The following is a 22,832-nucleotide window of genomic DNA, read 5'->3' as shown; positions in this document are numbered from 1 at the left end:
AACTCAGGACTGAATAAACTGATATAATGTATTCTTTATCTCTTCGGGGAAAAAAAATAAAATAAAAATGTCTTCTTTTTTAAGCCGGACAGCTCGCAAAAGAAGTCAAATGTGGAAATAAAGGGTTGCTATTTAAATCACACATATCTGACATGAACAGGGATGTGTACAGTATCTACTGTCATACTAGAGTAGTAAATGACTCGAGTGCAGATAAAGATACTGAGCGATTTGTGACTAGTTTGCGAATTTATGTTTGCAACGGAACCAAACGATTTCATTAACCATAATGACCTGCATGATTTCCTTCCCCACAGTACGAGGGACTTGCTTGCATCGTGAAGGTAAGCCTTGAATCCTACATCTGTGACTTATGACTTCCTTGCACATATTTGACCTTCCCCCAACTCTCATTGTATAAGAACAGTAACAGTTAATGCTGTGTTTTTAGAAAAGTAGGTTTTTGCGTCATCTCGCAAAGGGAAAAATCCTCGTGGAATCTGCTAGCGTGGAGTAAAACGGGCTATCCCGTGTGTAAAAACGAGCGCATAGGGCACCGCCCACGAGACATGAGACTTCACTCTGCTGCCGGCCTGCGACGTGAGTTAAACGCTAAAAACAACAACAGTTTTCCACAAAATATATATGTTTTGGCTGCAGTAATACCAGTCAGCGTTTTACTATACTGCACTACTATAAATATTCTACGAGTGTATCATATTGTTTGTGAAGCGTAACCGCGGCTGTAGAGAATGTGTTGAAATGAGCGGAAATTTGGTTTAGTTTACAAACCTAAACGCTTTCCTTTTCTATACATCAGGCTGCCTATCATCGTATTCCGTTACATAGGTGCTGAAACTAAACTGGCTCCGTGTTAATTAAATACTGCTCCCGATAAAGTTTGACACGGTCAACACATACTTGAAGTTGGACTTTCGAGCAGCCCGTTTACAGAACACATCACTGTTTATTTTACAGCATTCGGCTTTTATCGAAGAGACCTATCGCCGTGCGACCGTTTCGATTATTAGATGTCGACCCAATTCACGAAAGATCATAACAAATCACAATAACGATTGTGAGGATTTTAACGATCCCTTGCCTCTGCGACTACCATGGCGTTGAGACATAAATTTGAACCTAACCATTTCGTGAGTAGCATATTCAGGCCCAATTAAAACATCTTATGTGACCACATTTAACTACTTAAACCGGTTTCAAGCACTGAACTTTGACACCGAGTTCTCAGTGTTGCTTGGGAAGAGCCATGGTATCCCCTACAACTGTTAAAAAAAAAATACACATTTGCAGTGCATTTGAATGCAATAATGCAGGCATAAGGCCCAATCATATTAAGATACTACAACTAAAACTGTCCATGCCACATCACTGAGCACATATTTGCAACATACAAATAACCGTATAATATGTTGAAGGATATCACATTAATAAAAAAATAAAATGATGACAAGGTTGGAAAGCGTTGGCCTCACAGTTCTAAGGTCCCGGGTTAAATCCAGGACCCGCCTGTGTGGAGTTTGCACGTTCTCCCCTTGCCTGCGTGGGTTTTCGCCGGGCACTTTGGTTTCCTCCCACATCCCACAAACATGCAATATTAATTGTAGACGCTAAAATTGCCCCTAGGTGTGATTGTGAGTGCGGCTGTTTGTCTCGTTGTGCCCTCCGATTGCCTGGCAACCAGTTCAGGGTGTACCCTGCCTCCGGCCAGGCTGGGATAGGCTCCAGCAAAGTCTGCGACCCTTGTGAGGATAAGCGGCTAAGGAAATGGATGGATGGATGGATGGATGGATGGAAAATGATGACAACAGTTGTTGATGTACTCAATGAACTTTACGACAATGAGCGATCACAGGAGCTTCTGTTGATTCCAAAAGATTCCCAGCCACTCCACATCCAGGCTTCCTAACTTAATCCTCTTTCAAGCTTTAATGTTACGTTGTCCTTTTTCTTTGGTGTTGTCAATCGGCAGGGCTGCCCTTAACCACCTCACTCGACTGAATTCAAAAAGAGTTAATGATCTGACATTGCTGTCGCGTGTTGTTCTGATGGTTGTTTATATTTAACAGGTCTTGTGTAGGTGAAATCCTTTTGCTGGGATGGCGGGAGATGGAACCCCTCGTTTTGGGGTGACCAACTGTGTGACCAAGGTGGCCCTGAGTGTCTCCTGCAAGAATCTGATGGACATGGACTACTTTTCAAAGTCCGACCCGCTGTGCGTCATGTACATGAGCACATCTGGAACCACCTGGGTGGAGGTGGGTGCATGAATTTGTTTTGTGAGCACTGAACTTTTAACATTTAATTTATTCATTAATCAGCTTGTTTTACTATAACCTTGATACACGCTCATACACTGTCAAATTAATTTAACTTGAACAGTGTGAGGGCTCAAAGTAAATGGGCCATTTCCCTAAAATCTTTGCTTTCCTGTGACAAACATGAGCTCGACCCATTCACTCAAGTGCACTCAAATGTTTGCTATGTCTCATGATTCATTTTAAAAAGACATCGTCACATCATATATGACTGTGCACTTCTATCCTCGTCCATCTAACGTTCTAATTCCGCTGTAGAACCTCCCAAACGCTTTCATTGCTGCAGCAATAATCATGCCATGCTCACAATAACAAAAGTGTCCAATGAGAAATTGTCTGTTCACTAACTGAAGAAAATTTATTGTCCTATTTTTTTCAAGTTGTAACATTAGAAATTGCTGCTATAGTAAGTTAAATTAAAATAACTGCTTACGAACAGTGATTTGTTTGCTTGAGTTAAAAAATTCAAGTCAGGTCATAAAGGCAGGGAGCAAAACCTTAAGCGTTTAGAAACAGCCATGTAAAGATAAAGTGATCATGGGAATCCTCGTTACTTTTGTTCTAAATTCCCATCTGTTGTTGAGGTGTGGACGATTGAGCCCAACGCATTCTGCCTACCAACACATGACCATGATAAATGGATTAAATCTGAAACCAGTTGTGAAGGTTTATAATTAATCATGTATAATTTTTTTCTCTTCATAAAATTTCAGCTGGCATGATAAGAATTAAAAAAAAAAAAAACCCACACAACTTGACTTCCCTCATTTGACTCAAATTAACATATATTAATACGCATTCGTCTGGTAGGAAGAGGTCATTCTTCTTTGTGATCTTATTGATTTGGTAGCAAATATGCCATGGTCAAGTTAAAAACAAAAGATGTTTGAGATATGGTTTTATTTTAGGTTGGTCGCACAGAGAAAATCATGAACTGCCTCAGTCCCAATTTTTCCAAGACGTTTGTCATCGACTACCACTTTGAGACGGTGCAGAAATTGAAGTTTGAAGTGTATGACATTGACGACGATGCCAGCAACAGTCTCCTGAACGCCGACTTCTTGGGAGAACTGGAATGTACATTGGGACAGGTATAAATCGTGTTTTCTGCTTTGCAAGTCTTTTCTTCTGTCTTATTACCGCAATGCATTAAAAAAAAAAAAAAACAGTAGTGTTGCAGTATTTTTTAGTAGTGAGTATTGTTTTTTTTTTTTTCCCTGTCCAGGTTGTGTCTTCGAGGAACCTAACAAAACCACTTGTCATGAAGGACAAGAGCTCTGCAGGAGCTGGAACCATCACTGTGATTATATATTCTTATCTATTATATATATATATATATATATATATATGTGTGTGTGTGTATGTATAAGTATATATGAGATATTTCAGTCAACACAATATTTTTTTCACATTTTTTTTAGATACATGCAGAAGAAAGAACAGACAACAGGGTGGTGCGATTTGACGTTGCTGCTCGACAACTGGACAGGAAGGTATTTGTTGAAGGAATATGAAATGTTTACATATGAATATCTATTGCATCCTGAAATTGATGTTTGTCCCAAGGACAAGTGTATCAACCAAGGATTCAAAACATGTTAGCAAAAAGGCTGAAACAAAATGTCCCTGTTTATCGTTTGTAATATATGCATAGCAAATTGTGCATCGTGATTTATAAAACTTCCAGAACTGCGAGAAGAGGTTTAATCACCCTTTGATGTGCTATGTTTCAGACTTTTTTTAGCAAGTCTGACCCATTCTTGGAATTCTATAAGGAGACAGAAACAGGATGGCTGTTGGCTCACAGGACAGAGGTAACTAATCCGACATAGACATTGACACTTAGTATAATGTTGTTTTTGGAACATTGACTTTTTGAATATTTGCCTGATTGATGTTACTTTATCCGGTTGTGCAGGTGGTAAAATACAATCTGAACCCTGGATGGAAACCTTTCCAAATTCCGATTCAGGCACTCTGTGGAGGGGACGTGGAGAAATCTATAAAGGTATTATTAATCATATATTTATAATATATATTGATAAAATTGCATGTTGTTGAGTTCCACCATTAGTGATACAGTGTATTAATAATTTATGTTCCTATAGTAGGTTTTGCTTTTTGACACAGAGAAGGTATCCAAATAGATACCATACCAAGTAAACCAAATGTATTTTACCTCAGGTTTTAGGAAGAATTTTTAAACCAAACTAAGCTATCAATAAATTTTTTCGGGTTTGGTCATTTTGACAATAAAAAGCAAAAACTGTAACTTCAGTTTATGTGTGTTTTTATGTTTGCTGTCAATCTCTAACCCTGTTAAAGCACACTTGTCAGGAAGAGATTGTTTCTGGCCAACATTGAAAGTGAGTTTTATTTCCTGCTTGGTCTTGTGTGTAGGATCCAATGTCTGCTGTGTGGTATTAAAAAAGAAAAAAAAATCATCACATGTACCGTAATTCTCGGGCTAAGGAGCACACCTGGTTACAAGCCTTACCGAATACATTTGTAAAGTAAATACCATTTGGTACGTGCATACGCCGCATCTGTGTAAAAGCAGCAAGTGCCCACGTTGAAACACGAGATATTTACAAAGAAAGACGGTACACAGAGTTTAATGCGAGCGCAGCGGTTACCGGTAAATATCACTGAGACATGCCAGTAACACAGCAGCAACACACTAGCCCAGCACTAACAGGGACGGTAAAAGTCACTTCCTCTGCACATATATTCCACCGGTCTCATTCTTACCTTTTCCGCTCGAGTGCCCCTTGCGGCCGTTAGAAAAAATGCACAATTTAGCCGCATCACTGCCTAAACTGCAAGGTTGTATGCGTATGGAAAAAAGTCGCGGCTTGTAGGCCGGAAATTACGGTATATTTGTGTATAAAGAAAATGGTTAGTTGTTGTATCTAATAAAAGAACCGTAATAGCAGTCTTCTCCCATTAGTATAAATTTGCCCTCAGGATTTTGTTTTTTAAAATGGCATAATCATGGGGAAAAGCAGGCTAGTTTCCAAGTCTTCCAAGGAAATTTGTGTGATGAGGTAAAAATGAGCTTACATTGATTAGTACACATTCGGTGGTGAACAGGGGGACTGTCGGAAAGCACTGCCGTCTTCAAACTATCCTAATGCTGAAAGCCGTAATTGACCCCTCCGTACAGGGCACTTAACCACGCCCCCTGAAGTGACGTCACGCCACGTGCGCTGACGTAAGACAAACAGTAGAAATGGCAAATACAATACAATACATTCTGAACTGAGACAGACTCCATGCTTCTGATTTCATTCAAATCAATGATATATTATAGATTCTAAATACAATACATTCTTAACTGAGAGAGACGCCATACTTCTGATTTCATTCAGTCATTCACACGTAGCAATGTTATGCTAGCGCAGAACGTCTCATTCATTTATACGAGACGTGTATTAAAAATCAAATTTAGGGCATATCTTCGTGCAAACACAGTCTGGTTAAGCTTCGGCCGCGAGCCAGCAAGAAATCAATACGTTTGTGCAGTCCGATCATCGCTAAATATCGCTCAACAAAGAATAACTGTGTCAATCGTTCACACGCAGCAGTGTTATGCTAGCGAAGAACTTTGAATTCATTTATACGAGACATCTATTGAAAATCAAATATAGGGCATACTTTCGTGCAAACATATGTGTTCCGGTTGATATTAGATGGATTTAGTTGATGATGCGGTCTTCCACAAAGTTTGATCCATCGAAGGCATTTTTCGTACTGGGTCTTCGGTTTTGGAAAGGGTACGAATCGAACTCCACCAACTAGCCTTTCAGGATACCTGTCGTCACTGTTACAAAGTCCGTGACTACACCTCTTAACCATATTTTTTGTTAAATAACCCAAATACGCGATAAAACGCTAACTAAACCTATACTGGACCATTCAATGTTGTCAGAGAAAATGGCGGGAGCAAAAACGGGCTTTGGTCTATGCAGATCTCTGGACTCTGATTGGTCAGTGACGCGGATTGCGCAATATCCACGGAGGGGTCAATTATAAAGCAAAAGGCAAAGCAAATTTATTTGTGTAGCGCATTTCATACACAAGGTAGCTCAGTGTGATTTACATGATTAAAGGCATTTGAAAACAAAGAGATAAAACATTTAGAATGGCATAAAAATGATAAAAATGACAAACAAAATATTAAAAAAAAGACAATTAAAACCGCTTACAGTGCAAGTAATAAGATCACAGAGTGATCATATTACTTGCACTGTACATACTCTGTACATACTCTAAAAAGCATCAGAAAACACACTTCTTTTAAATGGAAAAATACTTCTCGCTCATAAATATAAAACAATGAACATCAGTAACTATCGTGGCAATTTTTTTGGTACAGGTGCCCACACATTTCTGAAATACAGATTTCCTTTTTTCTTTTATTTGCACGCATGCTAAATTTCGCCGACAAATGAACTTAGAATCTGATCTATACATTCTTTGATGAATGAGGTCCCTGGGCTTATCTGAAGTTTGTCCACTAGCAAGTATGGTATATTTATTTGCATCATGGATCTAGTTGTGACAACAATCTTGCTGTTCTAACTACGCACACACAAAATACGCACCTTTGGCATTCCATCTCATTTCCATGCCTTTATTATTATTGTGTGTGTGTGTGTTTTTTAAAGTATAGTTAACCTCCATGTAGATGTTTTCCTTTTAAATTAATTTGACTATTTGTGTGTTCTACGGTTTCTTGAAATTCTTCTCTTCTGGTTTCACCGAGATAATGCGTCCTAATTCTGAGCACCATTTTAGGAGTTACCGGTAGATGTGTTTGAACAGATCAGAACATGCCATAATCCCTTTGTCTCATCTGTTTCAATTGATAATACGCTTTATACTGGCTACTTTATTTTTCAAGCTTGGTGGAAATTGGCATCTTTTACTGACATCATCCTGACACTCACACTTTCTTTCCAGGTTGATTGTTACCACTACAGCAGCAATGGCTCGCATAGCTTCATTGGATCCTTGCAGACCACACTTAGCCAAATACAGCAGGCTTCGCAAACATATGCGGTAAGTTCTGCCCTCTCTTGCTACATGATTAACTTACTACCAGTAGAACACCTGAATGTTTGGACCTGGGTGTCTAAAGCAGCACACTCTAACAAATCATATTTAAAAACATTTTAGAACTGCCGACCATATCTTTTGTACTTTTTCTGTTTATACACCCATAATCTCGACAATTTAGACAGATATTGACTCAGTTTTGTGTTTATGTGAAGTGGATTTGAACTCGACATTTGTATTCATTTTCCATCCTCAGGGTGAGTTTGAATGCATCGACAGGAAAAAGAAGCAGAGCAAGAAAGGCTACAAAAACTCTGGTATTATAATCATTAAGCAATGCAAGGTACTCGATGTTGTTTGTTCTTTCTGACTTACATGTAGTAATTCTCTCCTTAATTTGCTCGACGTGTATACTTATGGATATGATTCCCAACCATTATACACAATAGTGTGCCGTGAGAGATCACCCAATTTTACTTAACTGTTCTGAAAATTATGATTTACTACAAATAAAGTATCTTTGTTAATCTGTTGACACCAACAGAAGTGACAGGGAGAACAATTAAATATTCTTCCACTTGATGGCAGAAGGCACAGCACATAAGGAACCTGTGTAGCCATGTGTTTTCATTCATAGTATGGAAATAGGAAAACAAATATGTACTTTTAGAAGAGGTCATCATTTTTTTTCAGTATAAATACTTTTTATGATTTTTTTTTTTTTTTTTGTTTTTTTTGTTTGGTGGTTTACAGTGGGATTTTTCCTTTGTGAAATATGAGCCTTGACTGTAAAGGTTGGGGAAAACACTGTTAAGAGTCCTATTTAAATTATGTACACACCACTTTTTGAAACCCCTTACCGAAGCAAATAGCCATCCATCCATTTTCTTTGCCACTTATCCTCACAAGGGTCTTGGGGAGTGCTGGAGCCTTTCCCAGCTGTCAATGGGCAGGAGGCGTGGTACAGCCTGAACTGGTTGCCAGCCAATCGCAGGGCACATAGAGACAAACAGCCGAACTCACAATCACACCTAGGGATAATTTAGAGTGTCCAATTAATGTTGCATGTTTTTGGGATGTGGGAAGAAACCGGAGTGCCCAGAGAAAACCCACGCAGGCACGGGTGTACATGCAAACTCGACACAGGCGAAGCTGGGATTGAACCCGGGTCCTCAGAACTGTGAGGCCAACGCTTTACCAGCTGCTCTACCGTACCGCCTGAAGCAAATATAAAATATCAAAATAGTTTGTTTTGCACCAATTTTCATAGAATGGATGAACAAGCATGTTGTGTATTTCTGCATTTTTGATACACAATTCATCACTGTACTTTCCCTCACAAATATTCTTTTGCAGATTGTGAAGGAGTATACTTTCCTTGATTACGTATTTGGTGGCTGTCAGATTAACTTCACTGTGAGTAAAGAAGTAAAGATTAGCATTTTTACACATAATTCATCTCCATTAATATATTTATAATGTTGTCTATTTATCTATGTACTTGTGCCAGATCGCCATTGACTTCACAGGGTCCAACGGGGATCCCAACTCTCCGCAATCCCTCCATTACATCCACCCTTATGGCTATAATGAATACCTTTCCGCTATCACGGCAGTGGGTAATGTCATCCAAGACTATGACAGGTAAAGGAGGATGTCCTTGAGTACTTGTAACGTACGTACACGTTGTATTTGGAGACATGGGGGGAAGCAGAGTTTTCTAACCATTTATAATTCTTTTGCAGTTAATTAAACTAATCCTTTGTTGTGTTGTTTTTCTTTATTTGTAAAGTGATAAAATGTTCCCTGTTTTGGGATTTGGAGCGCAGATCCCTCCTACATGGCAGGTGAGTTGGGTTCTTGTTTTTAGCAGACAACACAATAAATTGAGTCATTACAGATTTATTTTTTTTTTTTTTTAAATGGACTGGATCAGATGTAATTGTTGTCTTTTTTTTCCAGGTCAGCCATGAGTTTGCTGTCAATTTCAACCCTTCAAATCCTTTTTGTGAAGGTAATGAAAATCTAAAGCTAATATATTAAGAAATCAATACAGAAAGTGTCGTAACAAACTATTAAAGGTCAAGTGTCATGAAATGATGATCATGATGATTTTTAGTATATCAATGAAAAAAACGGCTGCCGGTATGGACTCATCCGTTTTTTCACCACAAAACATGATTTTGACGTATATGGCTTTTCTAGCCAAAATGCCGGCTCGTTGCATTGCTGGATATTGCTCGAACTCTCAGGAGGATGGATTCACTCGTCATACTTTTCCAAAAGATCCGGTTCGTCGTGAAAAATGGATTGGACAGGTGCAAAGGACGAGAGCTTCGTGGGTTCCAAATGACAAGTAGGTGTTTATACAGCTACTTAAAAAAAAACAAAAAAAAAAAAAAACAATAGTTTGGGGGGGGGGGGCATAATCCGTAAATCAGGGGTGCTAAATGTGTCGATGTGCGGATCGGAAGGCTTCCGTGCAGCAGCCACTGAAGGACAGCCTCCGCAGACCTTGAGTCACCACCGGCCTTGTCGGCCGGGGTGGCTCATCGCGGTGCTAGGCCGCGGTGGCTCATCTCCGCCACGGAAGTGTATCGGATGGGGAGGTGGTTTGGCCGCTGCGTCGTCATCACTCCGTGGGCAGTGTTGTTTTTATCACCGCCGCGCAGAGGGGGATCAGACGGGAGGTGGTTTAGCCGTGATCTGCATATCATCTAAATATGGCTCGAAACAGTAGGGTAATATTCCCCCGGACACTTCACTCAATTGTGAGATCTTCTCTTTTTTGAACAGAGCTTCCGTGTCAGAAGGAGTGTGTTTGTCTCCCATAGTAGGGGCCACAGTGTGTTGTCAATGGCGAATATCCGGGATGACGTTATGGACAGTCGACACAGCCAATATGGCGACCACTTGGATGTCGAATGACACTTCCGCAACTTTGGGCATAGATGACACGCCCTCTGCTCATTTTTTCGCATGGAGATCGAAGTGAATAATGTTATATGTATTTTTTCATTTCAGTATCTATTTTCCAATGTTTATAGGGATGACACTTGACCTTTAAACATAACAGAAACAAACTTGGGCACAATGTCTCAGGTACCAACAGTAACAGCTTTGACAGTCAGTACATGCATTACCAGTGGAGTCTTAATTTACTCTTGGATTTGATTCTCTCTGGAAAATAAAAAAAAAAAAAACAGCTGGTCAAACATACATTCTGTATTTTGTCACACTTGATGTACAGTACATGATAAACATGAGGAAATTAAATGTGTGCGCAAACCACAATTAAATGCAATGTTGGCATCCTAATACTGTACATCAAAAGAGAGTTGATATTTTACTTTCGTGAGGCATAGGACATGTGTTGCCTTTATTTGAATAATATTGCACACATGAATTAGGCCCATTCAAACAGGTGGATACATTCCAACTACGGTGTTGGCATACTTGGTGTGCATCAAAGTCATCTTTCAAATCTTAGTCTGACAAACCTGCTATGTACCATACCAGTGATGTGCAAACCCCTGATTCTTTTGTGCGTGTTTTTAAGGCATTGAAGGTGTCGTTCAAGCCTACCAGCAGTGTTTGCCACAGGTGAAGCTCTACGGCCCGACAAACTTCTCTCCGGTCATCAACCACGTTGCGCATTTTGGCAGCCAGGCCTTACAGCAGCAAACGGCCTCTGTGAGCGTCGAATCCATTTAATATGACTAATTTTAGCATAAAGAGATAACATGGCATTTGCTCTGTCTTCAGTCTTGACAGTTGGGAATCACATTTTACTCTCTCTGTTGGGGAAATTATTCACAGCAATACTTTGTGCTGCTCATCATCACTGACGGCGTGATTACGGACATGGATCAGACTCGCGACGCCATCGTCAAAGCCTCGCGTCTGCCCATGTCCATCATTATCGTGGGAGTGGGCCAGGCAGACTTCGGTGCCATGGAGTTCTTGGATGGAGATGATGGACTTTTACGCTCGGCCTCAGGCGAGGCTGCCATGAGAGATATTGTCCAGTTTGTTCCATTCAGACAGTTCAAAAATGTAAGTTCTAAATGGATTTCTCTAACTTCAATAATACTTCATCGTATTTTGTCCTCACCAACTCACTGTTCGACATTTGATTTCAGGCAGGCGCTGCCGCCCTTGCCCAAAGCGTACTGGCTGAGTTACCTGACCAAGTGGCCTCCTTTTTCAATTTATTTGACCTGAAGCCCGCCAGTGACCCCGGTCCTTAGAAGTGCAATTGAATGGAACAATTGGCGCAGAAGTATACCACCAATGAGGTTCCCTGCTCTGCTAAACAATTGCCTTGTATTTAAAAAAACTAAACAAAACAAATATCTTGTATTCGATATCAATTGCCGATTAAGTGATACTTTCCTGATAAGCAAAATATTGTAGTAGTCACGTGCCTATACAAATGTTTACGGACCCACTGCAAAATGCAGTAGCTACCTCCTATATTTTGTAAAGTATGGGTCTTTTAAGTCAAGAAGTAATGAATATAAGACAATTTCATAGATGTAATCAGCATGCATCACATAAAGCGAAGGCAACAAAATGCCTTACCAAGCTTTGCTTCTGCTTGCATGACGAAGCTTAGTAGCTTTTTTTTTCCTCCCTCCCCAGGCAATTGTAACATATTGGGTTGGTATTCTTGAAAATCCAGCTTACAGCGGTACAATTTGCAAGAGACAAGTTACTGAATATTTCATGTTTGGAGGATATGACTAAAAGCTACAACACTGCAGTTAGTACTGATACCACAGTTGGTTTTATTCAAACTCATCTCTCTCAGTTTCTGTTTACATACAAACATAAAACAATTCCATCTGAATTGATTCCAACTACATATATTTTTAGTCATGATTAGAAATGCACTTCATTTCAATAATGTCATAACAGATCCACGCAATTTAGAACGATTTGCTCCCGCTACCTCTTGCAACAACTGACGTGGATGTGCTGTTTACACAGAAAATCTGCAGGATCACTAAACCTTGTCATGTTATGCATAATGCCGGCAGGAACAAGATGATATTTTGACTTTATTTCTAGTCTCTTATTGAAGTAATTTTACATTTCAGAGTTGGCATTTCTGATACAACACACCTTGTGAATGTTAAGAAAATTAACACTTAACGCAACATACAACTAATTAACACATTTGTTGATTTGGAAATCATATGCACTTTTCATTCTTATCAGATAGTTTGTATTAATATTGATTTTATCAGTTCAACTATACAGAGTTGTATATTAAATAAAAAAAATCTACAATGTATGATGATTCATTTTTTACACACAGTATGGTTGTCAGCTTTCTTACTTTACACCAGGAGTCTTGGCATTTGTTACCGGGCCAGAGCGAAAGAATCACCAATTTATATTTATTTTTTGTACTGTATGTACATATTTATTCGCGTGTTACTGATTTAAGGTGAAAATTTACCGGATATTCTCTGCCGCAACAGTTACGTAGAGACTGCACAAATCACTTCCGTTTATGGTCCCAGCGGGCTGTTTAACGGCGGCATAGCTCAAGAAGGAATCATTTCATAAATTCTGTTAATTACATTTGCCGAAATGTTTGGGAACGCAATATCGGGAGGACTACTTAAAATTTAGGTTTGTTGCAACAGTTTCCAGCAACAGTCCTGTAGGGCCCTCTCGCGACTCGTGCTATTATTTATGACTATTTTACACGCCTTTTTCAGTGTGACCCCAAAACAAAGCAGTACACATTGGTATTATTATTAGGGTTATTACTGTATTAATATTAACCAGAGGCGTGGTCATATTGTTAGTGGGCGTAACTCGGATGTTGGGAGCTAACTGCACTATGGCAGTGTATGCGCCGCAACCTGGAACAGTTGATTTGGGGCGACGCCAAAAGGCTACAAGCGGATTTTAGACACGCCTAAAAAAAAAAAAAAAACTTGGAGTGTAGTGCAGCGTTGTGTTTCACTGTTCTAACGGTAAGCCGAATGGTAATATTCAAAGCGCGGTCGTAAGTGGCTAGCCTCTGAAATGGCTAGCTTAGTTTTAAAATCTCGATCGTGTCTGTTCGTGAGCGAAACCACGCGGTCGTAATGTCACATTTCCCTTAAGTATCGACAAGGCTCAGTAGCGTGTTTAAAGCTGTAACTCTAGGCCGAATCGTGTGTAGTTTTAAGATTGTTTTATGTAATCTGAAAAGGTTACCGTGAGGCACCCAGTCGTATTTCCGCCAGATAAACATACTCTCACACAAGTGTTAACGCCCACCAGACATTTTTCTTCACTCGTACAGTACCATTGGAAAAAAAACTGCGTTATTGAAGTAGTATTTGCTAAATCGTTTATTACACAGAGCCTACATACGCAATTGTCGATGTGAGTACCCAATTAGGTCATTTTGTCTCGCATTTATTACGTTCGTTGATTTTTAAATGTTCTAGCCTCCTTTTTTTTCCTGCCCTTTGATCCCAGCCTGCGAAGAGCGATGGCAGCTCAGTGTGTGACTAAAGTGGAGTTGACCGTTTCCTGTGATAATCTTTTGGACAAGGACATTGGATCCAAATCAGACCCTCTGTGCGTGCTGCTAATGAGCACGTCGAATTCCCAGTGGTATGAGGTCAGTAGAAACAATTTCGGTTTGTTCAATTCGGGAGTTTGGTTTTGATCTGTGTACCAAACACCCTCAGTTTAGTAGTTAAACACATTGACAATCAATAAAAAGGGAAGGACAGTTGTAATGTCTATTTGGCTGGGTGTACATTTCTTCCTCTATGCAGATAAGATGCAACGAGTAAAGTTGTTAAAGTGAGTACGCCCTGATAGATAGGAAAGGAAGTAGTTAACCAAGGACAATCTGCATTTATAAAACGTTCTTGAGAACCATTTTCACCCGCTTTGCGGTACAAAAATACAGTATGGACTTGGAAATGTACACGATTGATTGCAAATGAGATTTGTCAATGTGCAATTTTTTTTTCCTCACAAGATAATGTTGCAAAATGACCTTATGGAAGGGAAACTGTGTGCACTAAACTGTTCTCGTTTTCACTGAGAAAATGCTTACAAAATAGATTCAGAAAGGGAGTGTACTAAATTGTGATGAGCAGTTTTAACTGTTCATTTTGCATTAAGCATTGCAGGGAGCTATTAATCATTAACATACATCGGTATGAAATACCGGTTTTGCTAATCGGTAGCCAGAATTTATTCACTTTTTCTTTTTTTAATTCATGTGTGCGTAACTTCTTTTTACACAATGAGATGTTAAAAACTAACACCCCCCCAAAAAAAAAAAAAAAACCCAAAAAACACAATCAGCACTTAATAACAATGTAACTTTCTCAACAGATGGAACGCACAGAAAAGGTCCAGAATTGCCTCTGTCCAAAGTTCGCCAAAAAGTTTGTCATCGACTACTACTTTGAGACGGTGCAGAAATTGAAATTTGGTATCTATGATATTGACAATAAGACCATTGATTTGAGCGATGATGACTTCTTAGGAGAACTAGAGTGTACCTTGGGCCAGGTAAGGTTTTCGCGACTAGAGCCCTTCTGCTGAATGCATGTGGTTTAAGAATGTTCTCCTTCTGTAGTAATGTATTAACAAATGTTAATGATTGTGGTAATAACTGATGGCACACGTCCATCACCAGTAGGTTTGAAGATTTTTTTATTCACCATAGAAATTATTTATGTAAAACATAATTACATTTGTATATACATTCCATGGTGAAGCTGCTTTCTATTCTTGTTGTTTGAAAATTTCTTACCAAGCGGCGTACTTTTCAAAGGGGTTGTACTGATTTATTTCCGTGTTAATTCTTGTGTGAATGCTTCTCTCTGCATGCACGTGACTGCTTTAGTCTGGCAGAATATTTTTTCCCTCATGTTTGTTAACTTCTCTTTAAATCACATCCAGGTTGTCTCTAGTAGAAAACTGACCAGGCCGCTAGTTTTGAAGAACAAGTCGCCTGCGGGAAAAGGGACCATTACAGTGAGTAATAGAGAGCGTGCGTCACGAGTGGCGCTTCACCGTCGAGGGAATTTGCTCCCCACTGTGCCTCAATTCCTTGTCCATCCTCCTGTAGATCAGTGCGGATGAAATAAAAGACAACAGGGTGGCAAATTTTGAAGTGGAGGCAAGGAAACTGGATAACAAGGTATTTGGCAGAGCTGACATTAATGTGGAGGTTTTCTCATTTCAGATTGTATCCTTTTAAATTGCATCTTCTAATTGATTCTCAGGATTTCTTTGGGAAGTCCGACCCATATCTAGAATTCTACAGGCAGACAGAAACTGGATGGCAACTGGCTCACAGGACAGAGGTAGGGAAACACCACAGAGTGCTGTGTGAACAAGTGCGTTGAATGCCGTTAATGCAGGGTTGCCAAACTCATTTTTGTTGCTGACCAGAGGGCTGCTACGACTGAAACCATAAAAATTGTTAATCGCCTCATCATATTTACATATGAAATTTATGAACTACTTTTGGATTCAGAAATCAAGGGTAGTGGGTTTTTCAACTATTGTTGATGTTTGGTAACACAAGAATGCTTGTAATACCTCAAAGTTATTTACAATATGCTGGTTTTAAATTTTAATACAGATTTGAACAAGAATCATGGAAGTTGACACATGATTTGCCTTCGCGGGACACTTAAAAACATGTGGCGGGCTAGATCTGGCCTCTGGACCTAGAGTTTGATTTCATATTGTAAGCTGCAATGAATCAAGGATAATTTTTCTTTGTTCTGTCCTTAGGTGGTGAAGAACAACTTGAATCCTACATGGAGACCCTTCCGAATTCCCCTGCAGTCACTTTGTGGAGGAGACATGGAGAAACCTATCAAAGTACATTCTTGTGTTTTTTCTGTGAATGTTAATCTTCTGGACTGGTTACGTTAGAGTATATCGTGTCATCATACAATCACAACCTTAACATGAATAAACATGAAATAGTTTTCCACATTTTGCTGGCCCCACCTGTCACGTGGCAGACTTGATGACCTGGTTAGTGAATTTAGTGCAGGCCTGATGACACATATTCTTTTAACTTCTAAGCGAGCATGTAAGGAAGGAAGCTGTTTCCAAGCATACAGGACAAGTGAGTTATCCAGAGCATCATGTTTTTTTTTTTTCATTTTAACATGACTTACTTTATATGGGTGAAGTGTAACTAGATGAGATAGAAAATACACATTTGTCCTCTTAAGTTTCTTTCTTCCAATGCATAGAAGATATGTCTGATATACATTTACAAATGTATCTGATTTCAACTTCAACAATACATGTGTATTGCTGTCACTCATGCATGAGTGTCTCTTTGTGTCTCACTTTTAAAGTACTGTTCCACTCAAATGTCTAAAGTATACTTTTGTACCATTATTATCATTAGCTATTACAGACTGTAATGATAATTAAAACTGAAGGAATGTACACAATTAGGTTATTAAGAATTTTGGGTGGAGCAATCCTTTAAAGCTCTGCTGCACTTGTTACGCTTTGTGAATTCTTGACATTTTTCTACTGTACTCTGCAATATAATTGTATTTCCTCTCTTTTTTCCAGGTTGAGTGCTTTGATTATGACAATGACGGCTCGCATGACCTTATCGGAACTTTTGAGACCACGATGAAGCGTCTTCAGGAGGCGTCACGCACTTCTCCGGTATGACCACTTAGTACAGTATGCATATGTCTTGCCCTCGTTCAAATGCCCTTACCGCTCAATTAAATGATACCAACTTTATTTTTAATCATAGTGAAACAAAACCGTAAAATCCATCTAAAAGCAGTGAGGAGCATGTTTTGAACAGGGTATTCCTCTGTATGGAACCTACTGCTCAACTTGCTTTTGAGGCATTTTCACTCTCAAGTACTTCTTCTATTACCCGTTGAGCCATTTGAGAATATACAAGTAGTAATGACAAAATGAAACTGAGTCCTACGTAAACGTCTAAGAAACAAGAATCTGTCTGTGGTCATTGCTAAAGCTGTAGCTGTGATTGTGGTGCATATTGATGAACAATAGCAACCAAATTATTATCAATGGGACTACTGCTAATTTTATTATTTCTCCTAAAGTGTGTGGTGTGAAAAGATAACTATCGGTTTTCTCAGGCGGAATTTGAATGCATCAACAGTAAAAAGAAGCAAAAGAAGAAAGGCTACAAGAACTCTGGCGTTGTGAGCGTGAAGCATTGTCAGGTATGTATACATCACTGTGATTTTCCGGGTTTTTCTGTGTTAATTATTCGTTTATTAGTCATTGTAACATATATTTTCATGTAAACTTGAAGGTGGTAAAAGAGTACACATTCCTGGATTATGTCATGGGGGGCTGTCAACTCAACTTCACTGTGAGTCCCCCCACCCTGCCCTTGGTATTTTCAACTAGTCATTTTCCCAGCCCAACTATTCTTTTAATAACCCGACAGGTGGCAATAGACTTTACTGGTTCCAATGGGGATCCAAGGTCTCCTCAGTCTCTGCACTACATCAGTCCACAGGGTGTGAACGAGTACCTCTCTGCTATTTGGTCAGTGGGCAACGTCATTCAGGACTACGACAGGTATGTGTCATACCTAAAACACAATGCTGTAAAAGATAAGCTTGGGGACAACGAAAATGAGTTTCTATTTGTTCCTCTAACCTAGGCCAATGTGGAATACATGGAAACAATTTATCTTTGACACAAGTGGCATCATTAACATGTCATGGTATTTGTCTCTACTGTGTAGTGACAAGATGTTTCCTGCCTTTGGCTTCGGTGCCCAGATCCCCCCAACATGGCAGGTATGACTATTTTTCTGAGTGAGGAATGTAAATGTTAGTTTTCTGATGGTATTACTTTAACAGGTTTCCCACGAGTTTCCCCTCACTTTCAATCCCTCAAATCCATTCTGTGCAGGTATTGTAAAAGAGAGGTGTCACTTTTTGACGTTCCAGGCCTTGGTTAGGTTATAAGTTGATCTTTTTGCGGTCATTGTGTTTTTGGCATGCAGGTGTTGAAGGGATAGTGGAGGCCTACAGGGTTTGCCTTCCCCAAGTCAAACTTTACGGTCCCACGAACTTCTCACCAATTATCAACCATGTAGCGTGTTTTGCAAAGCAAGCCCTGCAGCAGAACACTGCATCTGTAAGTGCCTGTCACTTGTTTACTCATACATAGAATAAGGAAAGTCTTTATTATGTCAAAACACAATGTTTCTTATGCCCCTTTTCAGACTTTGTAATTCCGTATATATTTTTTTTGTGGTTTGTAGTGGTGTTGAATTGATTTCCATCATGGTGAGGCCTTTGTAAAATTTTGATTATCTTATTTAGCTACATGAGGGGCAAAATATCTGCATATTTTATGGCACAATGGTGATGTTTTTATTTTTTTGGCTCTTGATTTCCACAGGACATCCATTTTAAGGTCCATGAGCTAAGTCTTTGTCTTTAAACCTAGTTGTTGTTGTGGCAGTGCGCATGTCATAGAGTGGCCGATTTCAGTTATTAAAAACAACAAAATCATAAACAAATATAAGACATTCATTCCTCTAGTGGACTGAATTATCTTACTAGGCAGGACAAAGTGAACTAGTACATGGACCTTAAGTAGAATATCAAGAATATTGAATACATGCCAAAGCAGCTTTTTGAAGTAACTGTTGCTTTTTGTCCTCCCTGAAGCAATACTTTGTGCTGCTCATCATCACCGATGGAGTGATCACTGACATGGATAACACACGGAATGCCATCGTCAACGCCTCACGTCTGCCCATGTCCGTCATCATCGTGGGAGTGGGCGGGGCAGACTTCACGGCGATGGAGTTCCTGGACGGAGACGACGGGCGTCTTCGCTCTCTGACTGGCGAGCCTGCAATGCGAGACATTGTCCAATTCGTTCCATTCAGGAAGTTTCAAAATGTAAGTCAAAACACATTTTCAGTTACTGCTGCATACTGAGTGAACTGTGACTTTGTGTGTGGCTACTTTTTTCCAATTCATTACTTTCATTTTTTTTTTTATGCCTAAAGCTGTTAACTTACTAATCCATTGCTTTAAAGGAGACACATAATGCATTATTTTCTACAATTTAAAACAGTTCCTAGGTGTCTTAATAGCACGTTTGTGCGGGCTTTCCTTAAAATACCTGAAAGGTCAAGAATAATTGCAATGAGGCTACAATATCTTCAGATGTATTCTGGTGAAATTTTCAAAGGATGTGTGATCATTATCTTGAAACCTGGTGAAAAGATGGAAAAATGCCCCCTCGCCATGAAAATATTGGGCTCTATCTTAGTCATTCCTTTTCTTCTTGACCTTTGGTCTCTTTATATTCTCTGTGGAGGGAGAAATCTAGCTACCAGTGCCAATCGCTTGCTGCATTTCCCTTGAATATCAGACTGTGTTGTTTGGGGTCCAATAATACAATAAAATAATAATTCTGGCATTTTAAGGCCAGGGATTGAATTTTTCTATTGCAGCGAATTGGTAAATGGGAGAGAGTTAGGTGCCGACTGTAATTTGTTTGCAGTCGTCCAGTTCCAGAGAAACGCAGAACCGCTCGCTTAAAATAACCCGATATTTAAAGGTTATTTAATTTCATGCTTTTTGGGTGTGCAGGCACAGCCATCTATTTTTACACCAACAGCAAAGAAGTCAATCTTCCATAATATGTCCCCTTTAAAACGGCATGCATGTCCGGCTTTTCCATGACAAACTTGCAGGTTGTCATGGAAAAGCCCTTTCACCGTCGCCCATCTGTGTGCCTTATGTCTCTGCAGGCACCCAGCCACGCTCTTTCGCAAAGCGTACTGGCAGAGTTACCTCAACAAGTGGCATCCTTCTTTGGGTTATTCAAACTGAAGCCTCCTCACGAGCCCATTTCTTCATAGGGGTACCCCACATGCGTATTTGGTTTTAAGGCCCATAACCCTTGCATGTCATTTTCTGCCTTACTAAATAACTCATTGGTCAAGTGACCCATAGCATGCATTTTATGTAAAACCATTGCAGCATTTACACGATATCTTTGATATTAATCTTAAAACGCTCTTTGTCTATTTATATATTATATTTATATATTTATATATTATCTATTTGTCTATTAAGACAATTCAAAGCACTTGTAGAATTAAGCATAAAAACAGTATGATATTTTTGCACACTATAGAACACCTTGGCATATGAGGACAAATAGTGAGGTAGAACTTCAGCATTTTGGTGTTACTAGTAGTTACTGTTGCATCACAGTAGCTTACAAGTAAGGTTCAATTGCATACTTGTAGGCCAGAAGTAGCCCAACTCATAGAAAAAAACAGCACCAGTCATTCTACTAGTGTGCTGAATTATCCAACCAGTGAAAACAAAGAGTGTCCTCGTACCTGAACCAGGATATCAAGGCTTTTGTATAGGTGCACAGTAACTTCCTTTACCTTTTTAAACCCATCTTGAGTTTCATTTGGTTTTTGAGGGAAGAAAAAGTTTATTGTGCTAGACTACAATTAAAGCAAGATTGCACGTACTTTAATAAACCAAGAAGTAGTTGGGTCCTTAACCACTTGGGGTTAGGACCAAAGGGTTGACTCGCTTTGCCAACACAAACACAAATCGCCCCAAGACAACGTCTCTTTTCTGAGCACTGCTGAAATTCCCTTGAGTGACCCCACTCTAGAGTAAGTAAGTTTCTTTCAGCTTGTCCCGTTAGGGGTCACCACAGCGTGTCATCTCAGATGAATGCTCATATTTGTTAGGCACAGTCTTTACGCCGGATGCCCTTCCTGATGCAACTGCTCTTGGGGAATAAAAGCCCCAGTGAGCTATGAACTCAGGACCTTCAGTTTACCAAACCGATGCTCTGACCACTGAGCTATGGGTACAACCCCACTCTGGGGTATAACATGGTTAACCCTGCATGTCTCTTAACATCTATTAACCTATATATGTGAAAATTGTCTGCGTGGAGTCATGCATGTGATGTATGTTTAACACAGTAACATGTAAATGAGACATTATTTCTAACATTGTGATTCATGTTAAAGTTGCACTACACTTTTATTGTTTCACATTTTTCCAAGTGCTAACAGTAGTTTGGAGGTTAAATTTCAGATCAGTTATTTTTTTTGCAATTTTTTTGTCAACATCAGTTCTTGTTCTGTCATTCCTTTCATTTTGTAATTATTTAATGTTTTGAAATTTTCCTTCTGCCTGAATCTGGACAACAGTCTCCAAAAGAAGCATTGGCAAAGAATGTCTTGGCTGAAGTTCCAGGTCAGCTTGTGGAGTTTTGCAATGCCATGAAGCTGAGCCCACCCAACACCAATCCTGTTGCAAAGCCCCCGGATGCCATCTGACGTTGCTCCAACAATCAACCGGCTACCATTCCACAACATTACACAATACAGTACTGTTTTTCTACTTGACTTGATAAAACGACATAGAACGCAAGCAATCCACATTATTTGAGCAGTCACACTCTTTTATAAAGCAAAGGATCATGCGCCTAAATTCTAACACTTCTATTTCAGACACATTTTCAGGCAGCTTACTAAAGATTCACTTTTGAACAGTTTTACACTTGATAAAAGGGCATCCATTACAACTTTATGTACAAATAAGTCAATTTACTTTGCCCCGTTAAATTCAATGTAGGCTCATTGCAACTGCTACTTATACACACTGCTGCTGCTGCTGTTTGTTTAATCTGTAGTACGTTTTCTTTTTTTTAGCAAGACAAGTCTCGTTTTTAACTTGTAACATTGTTAGTAGTAATTGAACAGTTTTAGACATTATCCTGTTTATGGACTTAAGTTTACATCCTCATGTAATGAAATAGCTTTTTACATTGCTGATTTTTGCACAAGGATTATTGCATTGCATAAATGTAAGCCATTAGTTTGCTTTTTACAATATTTTTTTTCCCACTTAAATGCCAAAACACGGCACATGCTATATCAAATGATAAACCTTTCAAAGCACTTATCCGAGATGTACAAATGTCATTCTCGTTTTGGATTCGTCTTTGTGCCTGCTGTTTATTTTTCGCAGAACAGACTCGCCAATTATGACACTGATATAGATAATTATTGCCACAAAACTAACAACAATGTACATCAGTATTAATATAGGGTGGATACATTTATTTTAAATAAATAAGACAATCCTGCACCTTTGTGTTCCTTGGTCATTTATATGTGCATTCAAGTGTAATACATAATGGTTACATCTGTCAATCAATTTTCTAAACCATTTATCCTCATGAAGGTCACAGGTGAGGTGGAACCAGCTGACTGTGTCAGCAGCTAATCACTCACGGAAAAGGGACTATTTGGTCTTCATTTATCCGAAACCGTACGACCCGGAGAAAACCCACACAAGCACAGGTAGAACTTGGTCAAAGACAAATACCCAAATGCAAGAAGGCACATTG

At 39.3% G+C, this 22,832-nt stretch overlaps 2 protein-coding genes across 6 annotated transcripts; both read left to right on the top strand.

Moving 5' to 3' along the window:
- Positions 1-182: 182 nt before the first annotated feature.
- Positions 183-12,696, top strand: LOC133492429 (copine-3-like). 3 transcript variants are annotated; one of them, XM_061804574.1, is made up of 17 exons: positions 195-344; positions 452-600; positions 2,088-2,276; positions 3,245-3,427; positions 3,562-3,636; positions 3,758-3,829; positions 4,070-4,150; positions 4,255-4,344; positions 7,302-7,400; positions 7,654-7,740; positions 8,754-8,813; positions 8,908-9,041; positions 9,190-9,244; positions 9,360-9,411; positions 10,957-11,090; positions 11,217-11,453; positions 11,540-12,696. In XM_061804574.1, the coding sequence occupies exons 3-17, from the start codon at positions 2,118-2,120 to the stop codon at positions 11,645-11,647; spliced, it is 1,626 nt and encodes a 541-aa protein (XP_061660558.1). In that variant the 5' UTR covers positions 195-344; positions 452-600; positions 2,088-2,117; the 3' UTR covers positions 11,648-12,696. The 3 variants fall into 3 exon arrangements, with proteins under 3 accessions (XP_061660561.1, XP_061660558.1, XP_061660560.1); XM_061804577.1 differs by lacking the exons at positions 11,217-11,453; positions 11,540-12,696 and adding an exon at positions 9,603-9,753 and having other exon boundaries at positions 183-344; positions 10,957-11,088; XM_061804576.1 differs by lacking the exon at positions 452-600.
- A 532-nt stretch (positions 12,697-13,228) lies between these two features.
- LOC133492473 (copine-3-like) lies at positions 13,229-22,570 on the top strand. Of its 3 annotated transcripts, XM_061804703.1 has the most exons (17): positions 13,229-13,390; positions 13,884-14,028; positions 14,760-14,939; positions 15,333-15,407; positions 15,502-15,573; positions 15,659-15,739; positions 16,176-16,265; positions 16,983-17,081; positions 17,534-17,620; positions 17,713-17,772; positions 17,851-17,984; positions 18,154-18,208; positions 18,272-18,323; positions 18,418-18,551; positions 19,091-19,327; positions 20,188-20,300; positions 21,628-21,767. In XM_061804703.1, the coding sequence occupies exons 2-16, from the start codon at positions 13,897-13,899 to the stop codon at positions 20,296-20,298; spliced, it is 1,599 nt and encodes a 532-aa protein (XP_061660687.1). In that variant the 5' UTR covers positions 13,229-13,390; positions 13,884-13,896; the 3' UTR covers positions 20,299-20,300; positions 21,628-21,767. The 3 variants fall into 3 exon arrangements, with proteins under 3 accessions (XP_061660687.1, XP_061660685.1, XP_061660686.1); XM_061804701.1 differs by lacking the exon at positions 20,188-20,300 and having other exon boundaries at positions 21,628-22,570; XM_061804702.1 differs by lacking the exons at positions 13,229-13,390; positions 20,188-20,300 and adding an exon at positions 13,401-13,787 and having other exon boundaries at positions 21,628-22,570.
- Positions 22,571-22,832: the final 262 nt, after the last annotated feature.

This window comes from Syngnathoides biaculeatus, chromosome 19, assembly GCF_019802595.1.
Source record: "Syngnathoides biaculeatus isolate LvHL_M chromosome 19, ASM1980259v1, whole genome shotgun sequence".
Lineage (NCBI taxonomy): Eukaryota > Metazoa > Chordata > Actinopteri > Syngnathiformes > Syngnathidae > Syngnathoides > Syngnathoides biaculeatus.
This window is presented reverse-complemented; position numbering and strand designations above follow the sequence as displayed.